At 51.1% G+C, this 21,807-nt stretch overlaps 1 protein-coding gene across 1 annotated transcript in view; it reads left to right on the plus strand.

Annotated features, from left to right (window-relative positions):
- The first annotated feature begins 1,257 nt into the window (after nucleotides 1–1,257).
- The window catches only part of Oprd1 (opioid receptor delta 1), a 30,785-nt gene continuing 10,235 nt past the window's right edge, over nucleotides 1,258–21,807 (plus strand). Inside the window, exon 1 of the mRNA XM_042688664.1 lies at nucleotides 1,258–1,518. Coding sequence (XP_042544598.1) covers nucleotides 1,292–1,518 — 227 coding nt within the window. The 5' untranslated portion in view covers nucleotides 1,258–1,291. The remainder of the gene's footprint in view (nucleotides 1,519–21,807) is intronic.

Here is a 21,807-nt window from a genome sequence, read left to right on the forward strand (position 1 = left end):
TTCTTTTTTTTTTTCTTTGAGGTACTGGGGTTAGGATTTAGGACCCCAAGCTTGCTAGGCTTGCTTGGTTGGTTCTCTACCATTTGAGCCATGCCTCCACCCCAGCTTTTTGCTGGGTAGTCAGAGGTGGAGTTCAGTGGCCTTTCTGCTATAGGAGGCCTCAATCCTCCAGCCTCCAGATCTCACTTATTGGGTAAGCAGGATTACAGGCACGAGACGCTGGCACCCAGCTCATGCTCATGTTCTGAAGAGTCCTTGTGGTGTCTGGCAGTCCTGGATTCTTACATTAGGCACCCTCCACATATTTGTAGCTGTAAGAATGGGGTACAAAATGAGCATGGATAGTGATTATGTATGGAGTACTTGTACTCAGCCGAGGTTTTTTTTGTGTGTGTGGTTGTTGTTCACATATTACAGAGTTTAAAAGCAGAGGAAAGTTCCAATAGGTATGGCTCAGTGATAGAATACCTTCCTAGCAAGGACCAGTCCTGAGTTCAAATCCCAATACAAAAAAAATAGAGGATCCGGTCGCTGGTGGCTCCCGCCTGTCATCCTAGCTACTCAGGAGGCTGCGGTCTGAGGATCGCTGCTCAAAGCCAGCCAGGGTAGGAAGTCTGAGACTCTTATCTCCAATTAACCATTAAAAAAAAAAAAGTCGGATGCAAGTGGTAGAGAGCCAGCCTTGAGTGAAAAAAACTTATTAAGAGACAGTACCCGGATCCCAAGTTTAAGCCCCAGGACCAGAAGGAGAGAAGACAGGTGAGCTGATCTCTGTCCCCATCATTTCCTCTTCTGCGACCTGCTCAGAAGGACCTGGAGAGGTTAAGTGACTTGCTCAAGGTTACTGTGCTCGTGGCGCAGAGGCGGAGGCAGGATTCACACCCAGGCTCTCCAGAGAGGCGGGGCGCTGAGTGCGGCGGAGCGGGGACGAGGACCGGGCGGGAGGCCTCCCGGCCCGGCTCAGCTCCAGACCAGTGGCGCAGCGCCGCCCCCGATCGTGGGCGCAGACTGGCGGCCGCCTCCGAGCCACGTGGTGCGCGCGGAGCCCGCCGCAGCTCCGGGCTCACTGCGCTCGCTCGCTCGGGGCCCGGAGAGCGGGTGGACGCGGGGCGTAGGGCCGAGGAAGGCGGCCGGTTGGGTGGAGGGGCGCAGACAAAGCTGGAAGTCCGGGGCGCGGCGGTTCGGGGCGTCGGGGGCCCGCGGATCCTGGTTCTTCGTGCGCTCCTCGCTCCACGTCCCTGCGCCCAGGGCGCACGCTGGCGAGGGACGCCGCGCCAGCCGCTGCGCCGCCATGGAACCGGCCCCCTCCGCCGGCGCCGAGCCTCAGCCCCTGGTCTTCGCCAACATCTCCGACGCCGATCCCAGCGCCTTCCCCAGCGTGGGCGCCAATGCGTCGGGGCCCCCGGGCGCACGGAGCGCCTCTTCCCTCGCCCTGGCTGTCGCCATCACCGCGCTCTACTCGGCCGTGTGCGCCGTGGGGCTGCTGGGCAACGTGCTGGTCATGTTTGGCATCGTCCGGTGAGTCCACGGCCCTGGGGCAGAGGGGGGCGGGGAGCGGCTGGGGAGACCATAGATTTGGGACCTGGACCCCAGACGACCCCCCATTCCCTGGGCCTTCACATTTCCTGCCGGGTCTCAGGGGCCCTGCGGGGAGGCCACTTCCATTGAGATGTGTGGATGTATGTCTTGACACACACACACACACACACACACACACACACATGCACTTGCACTAGCCCAACTAAATAGCATTGGCATCCCCTGGCTGTGGGATATGGGACAGTTTGGCAACAGTTTGTGTGTCTGTCACAGTTTGCGAGTGGGTGATTGTTTGTGACAGGACAGGTGAGTGCTTGGGCCTCAGGGTGGGTGAAGAAGCTTCAGGGTACCTGGGGCCCTTGGAGGAGCCCTCTGAGTGTGAGCACTGTGCAGGCTGTGGGGACAGGAGCACTGTGTCACATCCGCACGGTGCTGTGGGGACGCTTAGCAGGTCACATTTGGTCATGTGTGTGTCAGCCAGTATTGGGGCTTGAACTCATGGACTGGGCACGCTCCCTTAGCTTTTTTTTTTTTGCCCAAGGTTGGCACTCTATCACTTGAGCCACAGCTCCACTTTGGCCTTTCTGATGGTTGATTGGAAATAAGAGTCTCATGGACTTTCCTGTCCTGGCTGGCTTTAAACTGTGTTTCTCCCACCGTAGCCTCCTGAGTAGCTAGGATTACCAAGATGAGCCATCATTGCCAGTCACCATCGTTTTGGGATTGCTGTGATAGTGTTTGTCCCAAACTGTCAGTGTGTAATTCTATATGTGTATATGATAGTCTGACCATGTTATTTCTTGTCAAACACCCGAAACCCCAAGAGGAGGTGTACATCCAGCGTGGCAGGCTTTGGGTACCTTTGTGCTATGGTGTTTGCCAGTGGAGAGCCTGGGGCTCCTGAATACAGTAGGCAGTAGCAATGGGCTAGCAGTTGCTCCCTTCCCCAGACAGACCATTTAGTCAGGAACTCTAGATGCAAATGAGACAGGTCTGGATCTTCCTTCCAAACTCTCTCTCTCCTATCCAAAAGATGGAGGCTACCAAAGGAAATGGTGGTTCATTTGGGCAGGGCTGAGTAAACGTGGGCTTTCTGCCTGGTGAGCAAAGGTCTCTTCTTGCATCTGTGGCCAGTGCTGGTATCTCAGTCTAAAACATCATCAGCTTGCTTGTGCCTTCCTGACTCAGCCCCATCAGCTTAGACACCTGCAAAGAGGGTTAAGAGAAACTCTTGTTGTTCAATAAGGATGATTTGGTAGCTGTTGTAATCTGAGCATGAGGGAGGCAGAGGCAGAAGAAATGAGAATTTGAGGCCAGCCAGGGTTAGAGTGAGTTTGAGGCCAGTCTACATACACATTCCCCTTAAGACCTCTCCAAAATAGCCCTGGCGTTTGCTGGTAATTGGAGATGATCTCCCATACTGGTTGACTGAGGATATTGTCCTAGACTTCTCTGGGCTGTGGAATGGTATCAGCAGACAAGGCAGCGGGCAGATCATAGACTCAGGCTAGAGTTGTGGACTTCCAACTTTGGCCATTGGACTAACGATGAGGAGCAGGCTCTAGTTCCGCTGCACCCGTCACACCTGGCTCATTTCCCTGTTGAGAATAGAGAGCCAATCTCCTTCACTTGAAAGAGAGGGGTGTCTGTAGGCAGAATGTGGTGGTGGTGGTTGGAGTGTGCGATTGTTGCTCCAGGGAAATCTTGCTTGCCTAGAAATAATGGAGGAGGTCTGGGAAGGTGGCATAGGGGTAGAGTGCTTCCCTAGCATGCATGAAGCCAGAAGTGACTCTGTGGCTCAAGTGGTAGAGTGCTAGCCTTCAGCCAGAGAAGCTCAGGACAGTGCCCATTCCCTGAGTCCAAGCCTCAGGACTGGCAAGAAAAGAAAGGAAGGAAGGAAGGAAGGAAGGTAGGATTGACTTAGGAGTTCCCTGTGTGATGCATGCCCATTCTCCCAAGCCCAGAAGGATGAACCTTTGTTTTTTGTTTGTTTGTTTTGTTGGTCACGAGACTTGACTCTAGGCCTGGGCACTGTCCCTCAGCTCTTCAGCTCAAGGCTAGCACTCTACCACTTGAGCCACAGTGCCACTTCCAGCTTTTTCTGTTTATGTGGTGCTGAGGAATCGAACCCAGGGCCTCATGCATGCGAGGCAAGCACTCTACCACTGAGCCACCTTCCCAGCCCCATGGACCTTGTTTTTTTTTTTTTTTTGGGTCCGGTCATGGGGCCCGAACTCTGGGCCTGGGCGCTGTCCCTCAGCTTTTCAGCTCAAGGCTAGCGCTCTACCACTTGAGCCATAGCGCCACTTCCGGCTTTTTTCTTTTTGCTTATGTGGTGCTGAGGAATCGAACCCAGGGCTTTGAGCATGCAAGGCGAGCGCTCTACCACTGAGCCACCTTCCCAGCCCTGGACCTTGGTTTTTATGAGCCAGTCTCTCCCCTCTGTAGGCTTAGAGTTGAGCTGACCTATTAATCCTTGCTCTGCCTGCCACAAGCAGCTTCTGTGATTTGGGCAAATCCCCGAGTCTCTTTGAGTCTCAGCTGCTTCGTCTATATAATGGGATCATTCTAAAACCTTCTTGAATAGGGCTGTGAGGAGGTGTCAGGGGAGCATAGAGACTAGATTCCGCAATCCTGAAGAATCCCATATGGATTGAGGAAGGGCAGGTGAGGGAGTCGCTGGTCCTAAGGTATGCCTAGGAGCTGCTTGATTTGGAGAGTTCCTGGCTCCTGGCATGCACATGTTTTGTTCTCTCTAGATGAGCTTTGGGGGCTCCGATCTGGGAAAAGCTGAGCATCTGTTCCCCATTTCCAGCTTTCTCTCCAGGGCCCCAGCTGCTGGCTGCTGGCACAGTGAGGGGAGGGCCTCCCCTCTCAGAGTCCACTCTGGAGGCTTTGGGCTCGTATGGACACAAAGGACATAGCTGACCCCATAGCACCCCAAGTTGCTAAGACGTTTCCCTGGCCAGACATCTGTGTAATGACTCTGGGTTGAATGATTTAATCCTGACCTGTAACCCCGCATGACATACACTAGGATCCCTCATTTTTACAGATAAAATGAGGAATATGTGCGGGGGAGGGGGGTGGGGAGAAGGAGGGGGAGAGAGAGAGAGAGAGAGAGAGAGATCTGATTTATACTCAGGTATCACAACCAACACTAGACCCAGAGCTAGAAAGCTGATATTATGACCCAGCTCCAGAGCTGCTCAGGGTAGGCACAGTCAAAGCATTGCATGATGGGAGACCTGAGGACCACGATCCTTTAGCCATTCAGCTCGTGCATTCAAAGCTGCCATCCTTGGGGGAGGAGGAGTGTAGGGCTGAGAGGCAGGCTTGCCCAGAGCTCCATTTCTGCTGGAAAAGTCCCAAGAGAAATGGGGACAGGGATGGAGGCAGGATGGAGAAAAGCCCTTGTTCCCCCTAAAGTTTCCTCGAGCTCTGTGACTGTCTGAGACTCCCTAGTACTCCGTGTGGGACCTGACATCACCAATTAAAATAAAAACAACATCACTGGATTGGTTGAATGACGGTGATTGAATGAATTTTGCCTATCAGTCCTCAGCTTAGGTAGTTTGGGGAATGGCGTGGTTTGTAAGAGAGAGCCTGGGCAGAAAAGCAGGATATGTAATGGGGATTTAGAGCCAGACAAATGTAACTCTGTGTGTGTGTGTGTGTGTGTGCGTGTGTGCGCGTGCACGCGCGCGCACGCATGTCAGTACTGGGGCACTGTCCCTGAGCTTTTTTTTTTTTTCCCCTCAAGGCTAGTGTTCTACCCCTTGAGTTACACCTCCACTTCTGGCTTTTTTGCTGCTTAATTGGAGATAAGAGTCTCATGGTGGGGGCTAGGAAGGTGGCTCAGTGGTAGAGCGCTTGCCTTGCATGCCTGAGGCCCTGGGTTTGATTCCTCAGCACCAGATAAGCAAAAAGAAAAAAGCCGGAAGTGGCTCTGTGGCTCAAGTGGTAGAGCGCTAGCCTTGAGCTGAAGAGCTGAGGGACAGCGCCCAGGCCCAGAGTTCAGGCCCCATGACCGGACCCAAAAAAAAAAAAAAAAAAAAAAGAGTCTCATGGTCTTTCCTGCCTAGGCTGGCTTTGAACCATAATCCTCAGATCTCGGCCTCATGAGTAGCTAGGTGATAGACCCGGGCTACTAGTACCCAGCATCTTAGGTGAGTGTAAAGCCTCTTACTGTGTGGTGAGCTGCCCACTGCCCACTACTGTGAAGCTCAGTTCCCCATCTGCAAAGTGGGAATACCAGCCGTGCATCCGGGGCTGGCGTGAGGCTTGGGGCATTGAAGTGTGAAATCTGAGCCCTTTGAAACCAACAGTTGAGAACCATTAAACTCCTTCTAGGAGGTTCTACTGATGTCTTCTGTTAGATGCTGAGATGTAGCAGTGAGGCAAAAAGAAAACTGGTACCAGCCTGTACTCTAAAAGCTGAAATGTGAAGTTGTACAAAGAGCTCGGGGCCTTGGTGGTAGCAGTGGGGGGGTCTGGCGTGGGAGAGATCCGAAGCCACCTCTGCAGAGGGGAAGTCCAAAGCTATGGCCCAGGAGTGTGACACAGATGGGGCCTTGAGAAAAAGCAGCAGGAGTGTCAGAATGCCTGGTCACGAACTGCTCTCCATTCTCCACCCCCACATGCTGGCCCTGTCCACGGACACACCTGAGGAGCCCACTCATCCTGGATGCCAGAGAGGTGCCTCTGGGAGCTGTGCTCCAAGCAAGCAGTCTGTGTTCCCAGAACGAGGCTTCTGTGAATCGTGAGCCATCTGGTCCCCAAGGCAGAGCATTGCTCCCTGTTCCTGGACTCTGGGCTAGCCGTGAGGTGCCCTGGCTCTCATGGCGCAGTGTCCTCCGCTGCCCAGCTGCTCAGAGAGTTCCCATCAGTAGCCCTCTGAGGTAGGGTGGGTGTCAAAGGCTTAACAGATTTTTTTTTCCAGTCTTGGGGCTTGAACTCAGGGCCTGGGCACTGTCCCTGAGCTTCTTTTTGCTCGAGGCTAGCACTCTACCACTTGAGCCACAGCTCCACTTCCGGCTTTTTCTGTTTATGTGGTACTAAGGAATCGAACCCAGGGCTTCATGCATGCCAGTCTACCATTAAGCCACATTCCCAGCCCTTAGCAAATCCTTGATCTCCTTTTCCCTCCACATGGCCTAGAACTTCCTGTTTGCCGCCCCCAAAGCCAGGCAGGAGAACAGGGGCATCCCTTTCCTAGCTGCCTTATCTGTTTTGTATCTTTCCCTGCCTCTGCCTCTCCAGACCCACCACCCCATGTGTCTCCCCATCATTCCCAGCATCCTTTGCTTCTTTCCAGCTAGTGCCAGCCCTCCCCCCATGTGAACTGGTCAGACTTTCTTTGACCCTTCATGTCCTCTCTGTGTCTTCTGGCTCTTTTTTTTTTTTTTTTTGTCGGTCGTGGGGCTTGAACTCTGGGCCTGGGCGCTGTCCCTCAGCTCTTCAGCTCAAGGTGAGCACTCTACCACTTGAGCCACAGCGCAACTTCCAGTTTTCTGGTGGTTAATTGGAGATAAGAGTCTCACAGACTTTCCTGCCCCGGTTGGCTTTGAGCTATGATCCTCAGATCTCAGCCTCCTGAGTAGCTAGGATTACGGGCGTGAGCCACCAGCACCCGGCCTTTTTTACTTTTGGGGGGGGGTCCGGTCGTGGGGCCTGAACTCTGGGCCTGGGCGCTGTCCCTCAGCTCTTCAGCTCAAGGCTAGCACTCTACCACTTGAGCCACAGCGCCACTTCCGGCTTTTTTCTTTTTGCTTATGAGGTGCTGAGGAATCGAACCCAGGGCCTCAGGCATGCAAGGCAAGCGCTCTACCACTGAGCCACCTTCCCAGCCCATCCACTGAGGAATTTAGAAAGCTGGCTGGCTGCTTTGCACATGCCTTAGTGTCTTCATCCGCCATGAGTATCCTGTTTCTAAAGACTGGCTAAGGTAGAATTTTCCCGTCCATGCAAGGTGGGGCTGGGCACTTTGTGCTGAGACAGGCGCCCCGTGGGTGAATGAAGGAGCCTGTTGTCGCCTCTGTCTTCTGTCCAGGTACCAGGGGCTTCTGGGAAAGATGCTCAAGTGTCCACTTTGCTGAATTGGGAGTACTAAGTCCCTGTCTAGTTTTTGTAGGTCCTGCACATCCTCTTACCTCTTTTGTCTCCATCCTCTCTCTTGCCCAGCTTGGGATCAGGACCCAGGCTCCTAGGCCAGGAAGGAGTCCAGTGAGATGACACAATAGTGTCACGGATATGGCTTAGGTAGATCCCACTTGACCTGCGTCATAGTGACAAGGCCAAACAGCTTAGTTTCTTCATTTGAAAAAGTGGGAGTAGCCAAGCACCAGTGGCCCACGCCTGTATTCCTAGCTACTCAGGAGGCTAAAGTCTGAGGATCCAGGTTTGAAGTTAGCTGGGGAAGATAAATCCAAGAGACTCTTTTCTTCAATTAACTAGCAAAAAGTTTGAAGTGGAGGTATGGCTCAATTGGTAGAGTATTAGCCATGAGCAGAAAAGGCTAAGCCAGAGCATAATGCCCTGAGTTCAAGCCTTAGTACCTGCGTGTGCACGCGCGCGCACACACACACACACACACACACACACACACACACACCCCATGAAATGATCATGATAAGACATTGGAAAGTCAATAGTCATGCAAGCATGCATGTACTATGCTTGTAGCATAGTACCTAGTACATAGCTAATGCCTAGCACATAGTAGGCTCTCAGCTGTGACTACATGTGGGTAGAATGGGTGGCTGCTGAGGCCTGATTACATTTTCCACATTAGTCCCTATCCTAGACGTGGGGGTCGCACATTGAGGTAGTTAACAAGCATTTGCTGGTCCAGCCTCAGCTCCTGCTGCCCCATCTCCCATGAAAGCCCACACAGTGCCGCAGGATCCACTGGTGAGTTACAGCTCCAGGGTCAAGCACAGCTTCTTGGGGTGGGGGCATTCCATCCAGAGGAGGCCAGTGCTGGGCTGAGCCGTCCAGGAGGAGCTGCAGTTAGCCATATGGAGAGGTAGGGGCTGTTTGTTCAGAGCTCCTGCTATGGGCAGAGCTATGTGGAGCCTGGGAGCCTGTGATCATTGTGTCCCAAAATTCCCAAGGAGGGCTGGGAAGGTGGCTCAGTGGTAGAGTGTTTGCCTTGCATGCATGAGGCCCTGGGTTCGATTCCTCAGCACCACATAAGCAAAAAGAAAAAAGCCAGAAGTGGTGCTGTGGCTCAAGTGGTAGAGCGCTAGCCTTGAGCTGAAGAGCTGAGGGACAGTGCCCAAGCCCAGAGTTCAGGCCCCACGACTGGACCTAAAACAAACAAAATTCCAAGGAGACTCCATGGAGTGGTCCCAGGTAAGTAGAAGGATGTGTTCAGTGGGGCTTGGGAAAGGCCTTAGACAAGCTGGTGTGGCTGTATTGGGGCCAGGGGCCATCCTGAGGCTCCAGCTGCCATCAGGGTGGGAGATCTAAGGTTGAACCAGTTCTTGGTCGCTAGTCTGGGAAATGAAGGAGCTTTTAGGTCACGGGCCAGAGAACAGAATGAGGTTCAAGACGATGATGTTGGTATGAAGGTGGGTTGGAGGGGGAGAGATCAGATTTGGGGAACCAGAGCGGCTGGCTCAGGGTGTTGTGACCTTGTGGCCTTGGACCAGGTTGTGGCAATCGCTGGCTCTTCCTGCCGTACCTCCTGGCCTCTGGAGTCTATGGCTTCCTAGGACTCGGGCTCATTCCCTGGGGAGTGTGTGTGACTCACAGACCCCTGGGATAAGTCCGAGGAGTCCCTGTGGCGCTGAGCCTCTGCTGCAGGTCAGTGGCTTTTGTGAGCTGCGTCGCAAGCCTGCAGTGGGGGTTTGATCTGACCCAAAGACAGGCATGGGCGACTCAGGTGCCTGTCGCTGCGAGAAGGGCAGAGTGGGAGCTCAAACCCAGGTCTCTTTGAGTGTTAAACCCATGAACATCCACTTTGCCCTTGCCGGCCATGAGATGAGTAGAGAACAGAGGCCAGAACAGAGGTTGTCCAGGAAGAAAAGTGGGAAACAGGGTAGAGGGCAGGGAAGAGGCAGCTTACTCTCTGCAAATCTCTCTCTCATTGACTTTTTTTTTGGTACTGCAAGTGGGGCTTGGATTTAGGGTCTGGGTGCTGTCCCTTAGCTTATTTGCTCAAGGCTAGCACTCTACCGCTTGAGCCAATAACTTCACTTCCGGCTCCTCCTCCTCCTCCTCCTCCTCCTCCTCCTCCTCCTCTTCCTCCTCCTTCTCTTCCTCTTCTTTCTCCTCCTCCTCCTGCTCCTCCTCCTTCTCCTCCTCCTCCTCTTCTTCCTCTTCCTCTTCCCCTTCCTCCACGTTGTCCTCCTCCTCCTCCTCGTCTTCTTCCTTCTCCTCCTCTCCTCCTCCTCCTGCTTCTTCTTCGTGGTTAATTGGAGATAAGGGTTCACATACTTTCCTGTTATCCTCAGATCTCAGCCTCCTAAGTAGCTGCAATTACAGGAACGAGGCACTGGTGCCCTGTGAGGGTACAAAAATTGCTGAGGTTTCTGTGTGGGGAAAAAACATCTGAGAGGGGCTGGCAAGGTGGCTCAGGGGTAGAGCGCTTGCCTTGCATGCTTGAGGCCCTGGGTTCGATTCCTCAGCACCACATAAGCAGAAAAAAAAATCTGGAAGTGGTGCTGTGGCTCAAGTGGTAGAGTGCTGGCCTTGAGCTGAAGAGCTGAGGGACAGCACTCAGACCCAGAGTTCAGGCCCCACGACCAGACCCCCCCCTCAAAAAAAAAAACAAAAAAAAACAAAAACAAAAACAGAACATCCGAGAGCCTGGGCACTGAAGCCAAACTGACCTGGAATCATGGGCCTAACTGGGACATTTCCTATGAGACTGGGCTTGAACACTCTGATCTTCGGTTTTCTCATCTTGAAATGGGCTGACTATGAGGAGGCCATGGTTGTGCCAGGAAGGATGGAAGGACTCCGCATAGAACCGGGCATTTGCTAAGTCACCCATAAACATTTTCTATGATTGTTTAGAAGAGGGCGGAGGCTTGCTTCTTACTCACTCAGTCAACATTTATGGAGCCTCAGAGAAGCTAGAATTATTAGGTAGATGCTACAGGGAAATTTTATCAGCTCAATATTAGAAATTTTCTTTTACAACAAAGGAAACAACGTAGTTATTTAAGAACATATGGATAAGTGTAAGCAAAAGCAGATATTACCCATAATCTTGCTTCAGGGAAATGCTTTGCCATTTTGATTCATTTCCCTCTCATCTCCTTTCCTGCGCGTGCGCACACACTCACACACAAACATACACTTGTACACACACACTTTTTTTTTTTTTTTTTGGCTGGTTCTAGAGCTTGAACTCACAGCCTAGACACTGTCCCTGAGCTTCTTTTTGTTTAAGGCTAGCACTCTACCAATGATCCACAGCACTATTTCCAGCTTTTTCTATTTATGAGGTACTTAGGAATAGGAATCCAACCCAGAGCTTCATGCATGCTAGGCAAGTACTTTACCACTAAGGCACATTCTCAGCCCCACACATACTTTTTGTGTGTGTGTATGCTGGTACCCGGGCTTAAACTCAGGGACTCATGCTCTCTTGCTTGACCTTTTCACTCATGGCTAGTGCTCCTCCACTTGAGCCATGTTTCTTTCTTTCTTTCTTTTTTTTTTTTTTTTTGTTGGTGGTGGGGCTTGAACTCTGGGCTTGGGCGCTGTCCCTGTGCTCTTCAGCTCAAGGCGAGTGCTCTACAGGTTGAGCCACAGAGCCGCTTCCTTGAGCCATGTTTCTAATCCAGCTTTTCTTGCTGGTTAGTTGGAGTCTCGTGGACTTTCTGCCAAGGCTGGCTTTGAATCACTATCCTCAGATCTTAGTCTTCTAAGTAGCTAGAATTATAGGTGTGAGCCACCCATGCCCAGCTTACAGATTTGTTTTAATAAATTTAGGATTACTTAGTGAAATTAGGAACACAGTATATCTGTCTGTCTGTGTCTCTCTTTTTCTCTGTAGGGTCTTCTGGCCTGTAACATCCAATTCCCCTGGCTCAGCATGCCAGAATCTGTGATTATAGAAGTGTGCCATCACACCTCCCTGTAAAATACCTTTTCATTTATACCAGAATATGTTCTCATTCTTTAAAGCATCAGTGTCAGTAGCTCATGCTTGTAATCCTAGCTCTTCAGGAGGCTGAAATCTGAGGATCACAGTTTGAAGGAAACCCAGGTAGGAAAGTCTATGAGACTTTTTAACTCAAATTAACCATCAAAAAGCCAGTAGAGTTGTTGCTCAAATGGTAGAGCTCTAGCCTTGAGCAAAAAGGCTCAGGGACAGCACTCAGGTCCTGAGTTCAGGCCCCAGGACCAGCACACACACACAAACCCACCAGGATTGTTAATAGCTCCATTTAGGAGTGTATTCCTTCTTTGGGGGGAGACTTTATTCCTATTATCATGCCAATGGAAGCAATGCTGTTGGGAATACGTTCGAATACATATGTTTGTGCACACCTTGTATTCTTTCCAGAAGAATTGCTCCACAGTCAAAGCTCTCCAAGAAGGCCCAGGCTGCTGTGTGATGTAATGAGCTTCCCATCACTGAAAGGATACAAGCAGTTGTTGGAAAATCCCTGGGTAGAAGTTTGGTGCTAGAGATTCTGATGACAAAAGATGAGATGAAGCTGGGCGCCAGTGGCTCATGCCTGTAATCCTAGCTACTCAGGAGGCTGAGATCTGAGGATCACGGTTCAAAGCCAGCCTGGGCAGTCAAAGTCCATGAGACTCTTATCTCCAATAAGCCAGTCAGAAAACCAGAAGTGGCACTGTGGCTCAAGTGGTAGAGCTCTCACCTTGAGCTGAAGAGCTGAGGGACAGCACCCAAGCCCAGAGTTCAAGCCCCATGACTGACAAAAACAAAAAACAACAAAAAATGAGATGAGCTGGGTGCCAGTGGCTCACACCTATAGCTCCTTAGGTAGACTGAGGTCTGAGGATTGTGGTTTGAAGCTAGCCCGGGTAGAAAAGTCCCTGAGACTTTTATCTCCAATAAACTACTCAGAAAAAGCCAGAAGTGGCACTGTGGCTCAGGTGGTAGAATGCTTGCCTTGAGCACAAAGTCTCAGGGACAGAGCCTAGGCCCTGAGTTTAAGCCCCAGGACCGGGGGTGGGGGCAGGGGAAGATTAGATGGGAAGAATAATAGGCTACTCGTAGCCGCTGAGGCTAAAAGAATGAATCTCAGACGCTCTGGTCTCAGAATTGCACACTCCCCAGCTGCCAGATGTCTGGACTTTGAGGGGCAGGGGCTGGGCCAGGGCAAGGCATGATTTTATTAACTAAAGTCCCTGGGACCTCAAAATCAAATTGGATACCCAGAATATCATAACATGTACAGGAAGAAGGATAATCGCAGGGTAGAACCGAAAGCCTGGCTTAAATTAGCAATTTGTCATCGTGCAGGCTAGAGTTGAGGGGTGTGGGGTGGGATGGGGTGTCTGGCTGTGTTCTCCTGATTTATAGCTCCCAGCACAGCTGCAGAAATCAGCGGCTTTGTCTCTGGCTGGAAAGGGTGTGTTCAGAAAGAATCTGTCCTCTATAGCTTTCCTAGTCTTTCTTGACAAGTGGAACAAACTTCAAAGTCTTGTGAGGTTAAAAAAAATAAAAATAAAGCCCTGTTCAAAGAAGTCTGCACAGGGAGAGGTGAATCTCTTGCTCTACAGAACTGACCTGTCACAAGCATAGTGCTTTGAATCATGGAGGGTGACCTGTTTAGAAACACCTGATTGCATATATATTTGTGCCAAGAACACCTCTATCTATCTGTCTGCCTACCTATCTGTCTCTGTATCTATATCTATATTCCCATAGTCAGACGCTGGTGCCTCACACCTGTAATCTTAGCTACTCAGGAGGCTGACATCAGAGGTGTTTGTATGGAGGTCAGCCCAGGCAGAAAACTTCAAGACTCCACCTTCAATTAACCAGCTAAATGCTGGGTTAGAAGTGTGATTCAAATAGTAGCCATAAGCAAGCAAGCTGACCAAGAGTGCAAGGCCCTGGGTTCAATCCCTGGTATTGGCAAAATAAATGAATAAATAAATAAAAAGCAACTTAAAATCTCAGGGAGCCCACAGAAGAGGTATCATTGGTCCCATTTTGTAGCTGAAGAAATGTGAGGCGTAGAGAAATGACATCACATGTCCAAAGTTTCAAGGTTAGATTGAAATCAGAAGAGTATCATTCTGAGCCCAGAGCTTATACTTGGAACTTTTTCCCCTGTTTTTGGTTATCCCTATTGTCAGGTTTTGCTCTTCTCATTTACAAATGATGAACAGCCAGGAACTAGTAGCTCACACTGTAATCCTAGCTACTCAAGAGGCTGGGATTTGAAGGTCTTGGTTCCAAGCCAGCCCAGGCAGAAAAATCCAAGCGACTCATATCTCCAATGAACCAGCCGGAAGCCTGAAGTCCTCTACATTGAAGATAGCTCAAGTGGTAGAGGGCCAGCCTTGAGCACAAGTACAAGGCCCACTGGCATTCAAACACACACAAAAGAGGAAACAGGCCTGAAGAGGTTTTGTGTCCTTGGAGTTAGTGATATTATCCAGGCACCAAAGGGTGGGTCGAAACAGTAGTGTCTGGGAACATCATGACAAGTGAGCAGTGGGTTCCTGCCCAGGACAGCCCAGCTGCGGGCCACTGATGCTCCCTTCCAGACTCAGCGCCACACATTCCCTAGGGCGGGCCAGCAGCTGGAGAGGCAGACCCATCGGCTCAGGCACACAGACTAGGATTCAAATCCGGGTCTCAGGCTCAGCAAACCAAGCCTATTTTCTCATCCGAGGGCAGCAGAAGATGCCTGTGTCATGGGCCATGACAACATCCGCTATGCAGCTCCTCTGAGAGAATGGACACATCTCTGTGTGCTGTGGACACAGCAGCTACCCAGACAGTCCCTGCCCTGGTGGACCAGTTGACACAAAACCAGCCACAGGTGGTGAAGGAAAGTGAGACAAGCATGGGGGAGGGTACCGGGGCTGTGCTGTGCAGAGGGAGACCTGGAGGAGAAGAAGCAAGGGAATAGCTATGGGCTTGTTGCTGAGGAAGAGAATTTTTGACAGAGAGGCCATGAGTGCACAGATAAAGGGGGATGAGGCATTTATGCCCTGGGCCTTGGCCTCGAACAGCAAGCTATGGCTAATGAGGCCTTAGGCTGTTTGCCCAGCACTTGGAACCCAGGAGCAGGGATGAAGCCAAGAGAGAAGCTGCTGCCCCTGGCCAGACCACATGCCCCTGCCAGACCCATGAGGACCATCCGCTTCCCTTGGTTACCAAAGCCTGTCCTCCCTGAGGGCTGGAAGGACCCACATCTGGTGATTTTCCATTTTTCCCTGGGGGAGCAAGGGGAGCTGCCCTACTAGGCGGAGCAGGCAGCCATGAAGCACCCCTTCTGCCTGTCCAGGCCTTGTCAAGCCAGCTGAGAAAGCGCTTCCCAGCAAAGCCTGGACTTGATCCAAATTAAACCCAAGCTGGAACTGCTGTGCTTTCTCAAGGTTCTGTGCAGGTGGCCCGTCGCTGCATTGTAACAACTTCCTGTGGCTAGGCCCATCTGACTCCCAACTTGGTGAGATGGAGCCTTATTTCTCTCCATGTGTTAGATGAGGAAACCGAGATTCAGAGATCCTCCACTTGCCAGTCATGGGTGGGAAGTGGCAGAGTCCCTTTCTTCCCTCCTTCTCCCTTTCTTTCCCCTTCATTCCCTCCCAGTCTCTCCCCTCCCCCCCCCCCCCATCAAATACGTTCCTCATCTCTGTCTTGCCACTTCTGGGGGGAGGGGTAGGAGAACCCAGCTGCGGCTCTGATGCTCAGGTGGTTTGTCAGGAACAGTTTTTTGGAAGGACCTGCCCTGGTTCCAGGAATCCAGGCACTAATGTGCCCCACTTAAGGGATGCTGTTCTTGTGGGGCGATTAGGGCATCCAGAAAGAAGCAGGGCCAGGTGATGGAGGGAACTCCCGAGTGTGTTGCGCCTCTTGACCTGAAGTGAGCTAGCTGATTGTGACTTGGCTACCTCCCCGTTCGTGTTCCTCTCAAGGACCCCATATTTCCATGTTCCAGCCCGCCCCTCCCCTCCTTTTTTCAGTTGTGGGGCTTGAACTCAGGGTCCAGGCTCTTTTGCTCAAGGCTAGTGGTCTACCACTCTGAGCCCCAGTGCCACTTCCAGTTTTCTGGTGGTTAATTGGAGAGAAGAGTCTCACAGAAGGGCTGGGAAGGTGGCTCAGTGGTAGAGTGCTTGCCTTGTATGCCAGAGGCCCTGGGTTCGATTCCTCAGCACCACATAAGCAAAAAGAAAAAAGCCGGAAGTGGTGCTGTGCCTCAAGTGGTAGAGCACTAGCCTTGAGCTGAAGAGCTGAGGGACAGCGCACAAGCCCAGAGTTCAGGCCCCATGACCAGACCCCCCCCCCCAAAAAAAAAAAAGTCTCACAGAAGCTGGGCGCTGGTGGTTTATGCCTGTAATGCTAGCTAGCTACTCAGAAGGCTGAGATCTGAGGATCACCATTCAAAGCCAGCCTGGGCAGAAAAGTCCCCCAGAGACTCTTATCTTTAATAAACTACTCAGAAAAACCTGGAAGTGGCATTGTGGCTCAAGTGGTAGAGTGCTAGCCTTGAGCACAAAGAGTCTCAGGGACAGTACCCAGGTCCTGAGTTCAAGCCCCAGGACCCACAAAAAAAAAAAAAAAAGGTCTTACAGGGACTTCTCAGCATGGGTTGGCTTCGAACCATGATCCTCAGATCTCAGCCTCCTGAGTATCTAGGATTATAGGCGTGACCCATTGGCCCTGGGCTCTAGCCTCCCCCCTCCTTTTTTTTTCCATTCGGTTGTGGGGCTTGAACTCTCGGCTTGGGTGCTGTCCCTGCACTCTTCAGCTCAAGGTGAGTGCTCTACCACTTGAACCACAGTGCCACTTCTAGGAGTGGAGATAGGAGTCTCATGGACTTTCCTGCCTGGCTGCTTTGCACTGCGATCCTCAGAGCTCAGCCTCCTGAGTAGCTAGGATTACAGGTGCCTGGCTCTAGCCCTTTCTTAATCTTCTCCTGTGACAGGCTCCGTGGGCTCTCTTATAATTAACTACTTTCCTTCCTCAGTTGTTGCCAAAGCGGAGACAGCTAATTAATTTCTGGCCACTTGCCACTCCTGTTAAATGGCGGGCAGGGACACCACTTGCAGCCTTCGCTGCCCAGCCGGGCTTGTTTTGCCCCTGTGGAGAGCAATCACCCTTTGTCTGCAAATAGAGGGAGCCCCAGCTGGACTCCGGAGGATGGCACTTGCTTTGTTTAAGCGATTTGCTCCCTGAAGTGGGCAGAGCCTTTGTGATCCCTGCATTAACCCAGCCTCTGGTCCTTCATTTGTAAAACAAAGGAATTGAATTTGATGTACTGTGAGAAGATGGGGTTCATGGTGAGTGTAGAGTCTAGAATCTCTAGGACCTACCCAAGCCCTGCTGTATTCTGCTACCCAGCCCCTGGCTGAGGCTCAACGTTATCATCTGAAAAATGGTGAAAAGGATGCTTATTTATCTGTGCACTTGTGTAGATTCAGCAAGTGAGTGAACACACCTGTGCCACTAAGCAGGGAAACTGGCCTGCATTAACAACCTCTAAGTTGTTTTTGGGTTTTTGGGGCCAGTTATGAGGCTTTAACTCAGGGCCTAGGCTCTGTCCCTGAGCTTCTTTGACTCAAGGCTAGCAAGGCTAGCACTCGACCGCTTGAGCCACAGTGCCACTTCTGGCTTTTTTTTTTGTTGTTTATATAGTACTGAGGAATGGAACCCATAGCTTCATACATGCTAGGCAAGCACTCTAACACTAAGCTACCTTCTCAGCCCACACCAGACACCTTTACTGAGTGGATATGGTGGAATTCAGTGGAATGTGCCAGACGCATGTCAGCACTGGATGGTACAGGCTATCGGCTGGGGTGCTGATGGTCCCATGCATGGGTCTATCCAACATTGACAATGGCCCCATCTGTGGGCCTAGCCTATGTGGGGGCTTGGACCTTATTGTGGAAATGTCCCGGCCATGAGCATCAGCTAGCCACGCCGCTAATGAAATAGAACACACCTCTCTGGTCACTTTCACCCAGACAGCAGAGTACATGAAGAGAAAAGATGTAGGGTTTTTTTTGTTGTTTGTTTTTTTTTGTTGAAGTTAGGGATACCAAGGTGAGCTCACCTGGATTACCTGGATGGGTCCAAACTAAACATGACAAGTGTAACTGTATGAGACACAAGAAGAAGGAAGAGGGTGGGGGAGGAGGGGGAGGGTGGGGAAGGGGGAGGAGGAAGGAATGGGAAGAAGGAAGCAGTGGTCACCCGGATGCAGGAACAAACTAAAGACCACCTGGAACCTGCTGGAGCTGCCAGAGGCAGGGCCTCTGGAGGCCTTTGGAGGGCCAGCAGCCTGGCCCATAGCTTGACTTTGGGCTTCGGGTGTGGCAGGGGTGGCTCAGAGCTCTGTGTCACATCTTAGCACTGGAAGAGGCTCTGATCTCAATAAAACCAGACCTCTCCTCTCACTGTATAGATGGGGAGACTGAGGCCAGAGGGGTAAAGGCAATTATACACAGTCAAAGAGAATAGATTCTCCTGACTGCTTTCTGCTTCTCCAAGTTGTCCTCCTAGGAGCTATGGCTCAAAGAAAGGTACAGGGAGATAGACTGGACGGACAGAGCAGGCCCTGTCCAAGCTCCAGAATTCCTGGCTAAGGCCCAGGCTCTTCTTGGTATCCTCAAACTCCTGAGTAGGGTGAATATGCAGGTGAAATTAACTGTGGGTTTTTTTGTTTTGTTTTGTTTTTGGTCAGTCGTGGGGCTAGAACTCTGGATCTGGGCACTGTCCCTGAGCTCTTCAGCTCAAGGTGAGTGCTCTACCACTTGAGCCACAGTGCCACTTACGTTTTTCTGGTGGTTAATTGGAGATTAGAGTCTCATGACTGGGCACCGGTGGCTCACGCCTATAAATCCTAGCTACTCAGGAGGCTGAGGGCTGAGAATCATAGTTCATAGCCCACCCGGGCAGGAAAGTCTGTGAGACTCTTATCTCCAAGGAACCACCAGAAAACTGGAAGTGGCCCTGTGGCGTAAGTAGTAGAACACTCACCTTGAACTCTAGAGCTCAGGGACAATGCCCAGGCCCAGAGTTCAAGCCCCACAACCACCACCACCACCAACAACAAAAAAGAATCTCATGGGCTTTCTGTCTGATTGACTTTGAACCGTGATCCTCAGATCTCAGCCTCCTGAGTAGCATAACTGGTTTTTAAAACTTTCTTTATGAGGGGCTGGGAAAGTGGCTCAGTGTTAGAGCACTTGCCTTGCATGCCTGAGGCCCTGGGTTCAATTCCTCAGCACCACATACACAAAAAGAAAAAAGCCGGAAGTGGCTCAAGTGGTAGAGCGTTAGCCTTGAACTGAGGGACATCGCCCAGGCCCCATAGTTCAGGCCCCACGACTGGACCCCAACCCCCCCCCCCCTCAAAAAAAAACTTTCTTTGTGAAATGATTCCTTGTTGTCTGAGCTACACTGGACTTGGTTGAGGCCTAAAGGAGTTTGATTCAAGTTGGAGTCATTTTGTTCAGTTTGGAACCTGAGGTGCCACCTGGTCCATCAGACTTGATTTTAGGTCCCTTGACCTTACTTTAGGGAACCCTTGACCTTACTTTAGGGAACAGAGAGGAGGGGGAGGGGGAGGGGGAGGAGGAGGGGGAAGAAGAAAAGAAAGGCAAAAAAACCACACCTCTATTTAGTTAAAAACAAATGAGTTCCCTTGGATAAATGGTCTGAGAACATTAGCCTGACACCCGCAGGGCTGAGTCATTAGAGTCATTAGGTTCAGAGCTAGCAGGGTCTGGGCACCGGGGTCCAGGATGAAGTTAGGAGAGGGAGGAAGGAGAGGGGCGGGGTGGGGTGGGAGGAGATGTCCTGATTTGAGCCCTATACCCTATGGGGTGCTGAGAGGATTAAATAACATAAAATGCTTGTTCTAGTGGCTGGCTCACAGTAAGTGTCCAACAAATGTTTAGTATCTATTTGAAGCAAGACAAGACGCAGGTGTAAAGAGCTCATAAATCATGCCAGGGGAAACCCAGCACACAGCGATTATCTGTCTGTGTTGGACAGAGGCAGATGTTTTGTTCTGAGCTGAGCGGGGCACCTCACGGTTGGTGGCACTGTTCTGATGTTTGTGTTTCTTCTGGGCCACACCTGAGCAGTGAGCAGATTGTCTTCAAATACCTGGGCCGATGCAGAGAGTCTAGGAACATGTGAACAGTTGCGGAAATCTATAGAGCAAACCCACCTCTAGACCAGCTCAGAACTGCCCTGTAGCTTGGGGCCCTCACCAGGGCCAATGTTGGAAAAATCTCAGGCAGGAGGCAACATGAATGGCAGAGAACAGTGAACATTAGAGCCATAACCTGAGTGGTTTTGAGCTTGAGCTCTAGCAACCAGACAGATCTGAGTGTGAATCCTGTCACTTGCTTCTGAGCTATGTGTCTTGAGTGTCTCTGTAGCTCCTCTCTGTAGTAGGGTGGGTTTGGTTTTGGTTTTTTAATTTTAATTAATTAGTTTACTTTTGTACTAGTACTGGGGCTTGAACTCAGAGCCTCATGCTCTCACTTTTTTGCTCAAGGCTGGGGCTCTATCACTGGAGCCACTACTCTACTTCTGGCCTTTTGCTGTTAACTGGAGGTATGAGCCTCACAAATTTTCCTGCTCGGGCTGGCTTCTGATCCTCAGAGTTCAGCCTCCTGAGTAGCTAAGTGTAAGCTCTCACTTTTTTTTTTTTTTGGGGGGGGGGGGGTTTGAACTCGGCCTGCGCGCTGTTCCTGAGCTTATCGGCTCAAGGTAAACGCTCTACCACTTGAGCCACAGCACCACTTCTGGTTTTCTAGTGGTTAATTGGAGATGAGTCTCATGGACTTTGCTGCCCAGGCTGGCTTTGAACTGTGATCCTCAGATCTCAGCATCCTGAGTAGCTAGGATTACAGGCGTGAAACACCAATGCCCGACTAGCTCTCACTTAAAAAATTTTTTTTAAATGTTTTTATTTTTGAAAAAAGATTTCACTGTGTAGCTCAGGTTAGCCTTCCAATTGTGATCATCCTGCTTTTGTCTTCCAAACTCTGGGATTAAAGGCATGCTCCACCAAGTCCAGCAGCAGGATGGTCTTAACTCAAAGTTGCAGTGAAGATGAAATGAGCTAAGCCAGGAACTGCTTTGCCTGGCTTAAGGAAGCCAAGATACTCTGGGAATGGAAGGAAAATGAACGGCCATTCCCACTGACGCCTTGTGAAATGGAGGGAATGTAGTGAACTTCCTCTAGGCTTCTGGAATCAGGACTTCAGTCACTTTAACCACTTTGGGTTTGCTGGCAGAAAGAATGCCCCAGGAGCCTGCTTGCCAGTCTGCCAGAGGGTGCTCGGCTGCGATAGTTGGCTGGATGTGGCCCTGGGCCTGGCTGGGAGGCTGAGTGGGGGATGTCACACAGCATCCCCAGTCTCCATCACACTGAAAGGGGTAGAGACACGGGCCTGGCAGCTCACTCCTGTAATCCTAGCTACTCAGGAGGCTGAAACCTAAAGATCATGGTCCAAAGGCAGCCCAGGTAGAAAAGTCCAAGAGACTCTATCTCCTAGTAACCAGCAAAACGCTGGACTGGAGATATGGCTCAAGTGGTAGGGCTCCAGACATGAGCAAGAAAGTCAAACGAGGTAAAGAGGCCCTGAGTTCAAACCCTTGGTACCAGCAAGAGAAGAGGAAGAAAAGGAAGAGGAAGAAGAGGAGGAGGAAGGGAGAGAAGGAGGAAGAGGAAGGGAGAGGAGGAAGAGGAGGAGAGGAAGAAGAGGAAGTTGTTCTTGCAAGGGGCTGGCAGGACAGAAGAGGGAATGGATTTAGAGCTTGGGACGAAGATGCTGGGCCCCTCAGTATTTTAAATGAAGGAAGAGGGCTGAGATGGATGGTTGGGAGCAAGGGTCCCAGCAGCTGCATAATTGAAGATGAGCTAATGGGCATCTGGACTTTGAGAAAAAGCAAGGATTTCCTAAGAGCATTACAGAGTCGATAGCCATTCAGTCAGAGCGTTTCCAGCCTCACCCTCTGAGTCCTGTCTAGTAGGTGATGATTATTTATTTATTCATCTATTTACTTTTTTGCAGTTCTTGGAATGAATTCAGCGCCTTGTGCATGCTAGGCAGGGTGGTATCTGTGCCTGA

Source organism: Dipodomys spectabilis, unplaced genomic scaffold (assembly GCF_019054845.1).
Source record: "Dipodomys spectabilis isolate Male_0828 unplaced genomic scaffold, ASM1905484v1 ptg000118l, whole genome shotgun sequence".
Classification (NCBI taxonomy): domain Eukaryota; kingdom Metazoa; phylum Chordata; class Mammalia; order Rodentia; family Heteromyidae; genus Dipodomys; species Dipodomys spectabilis.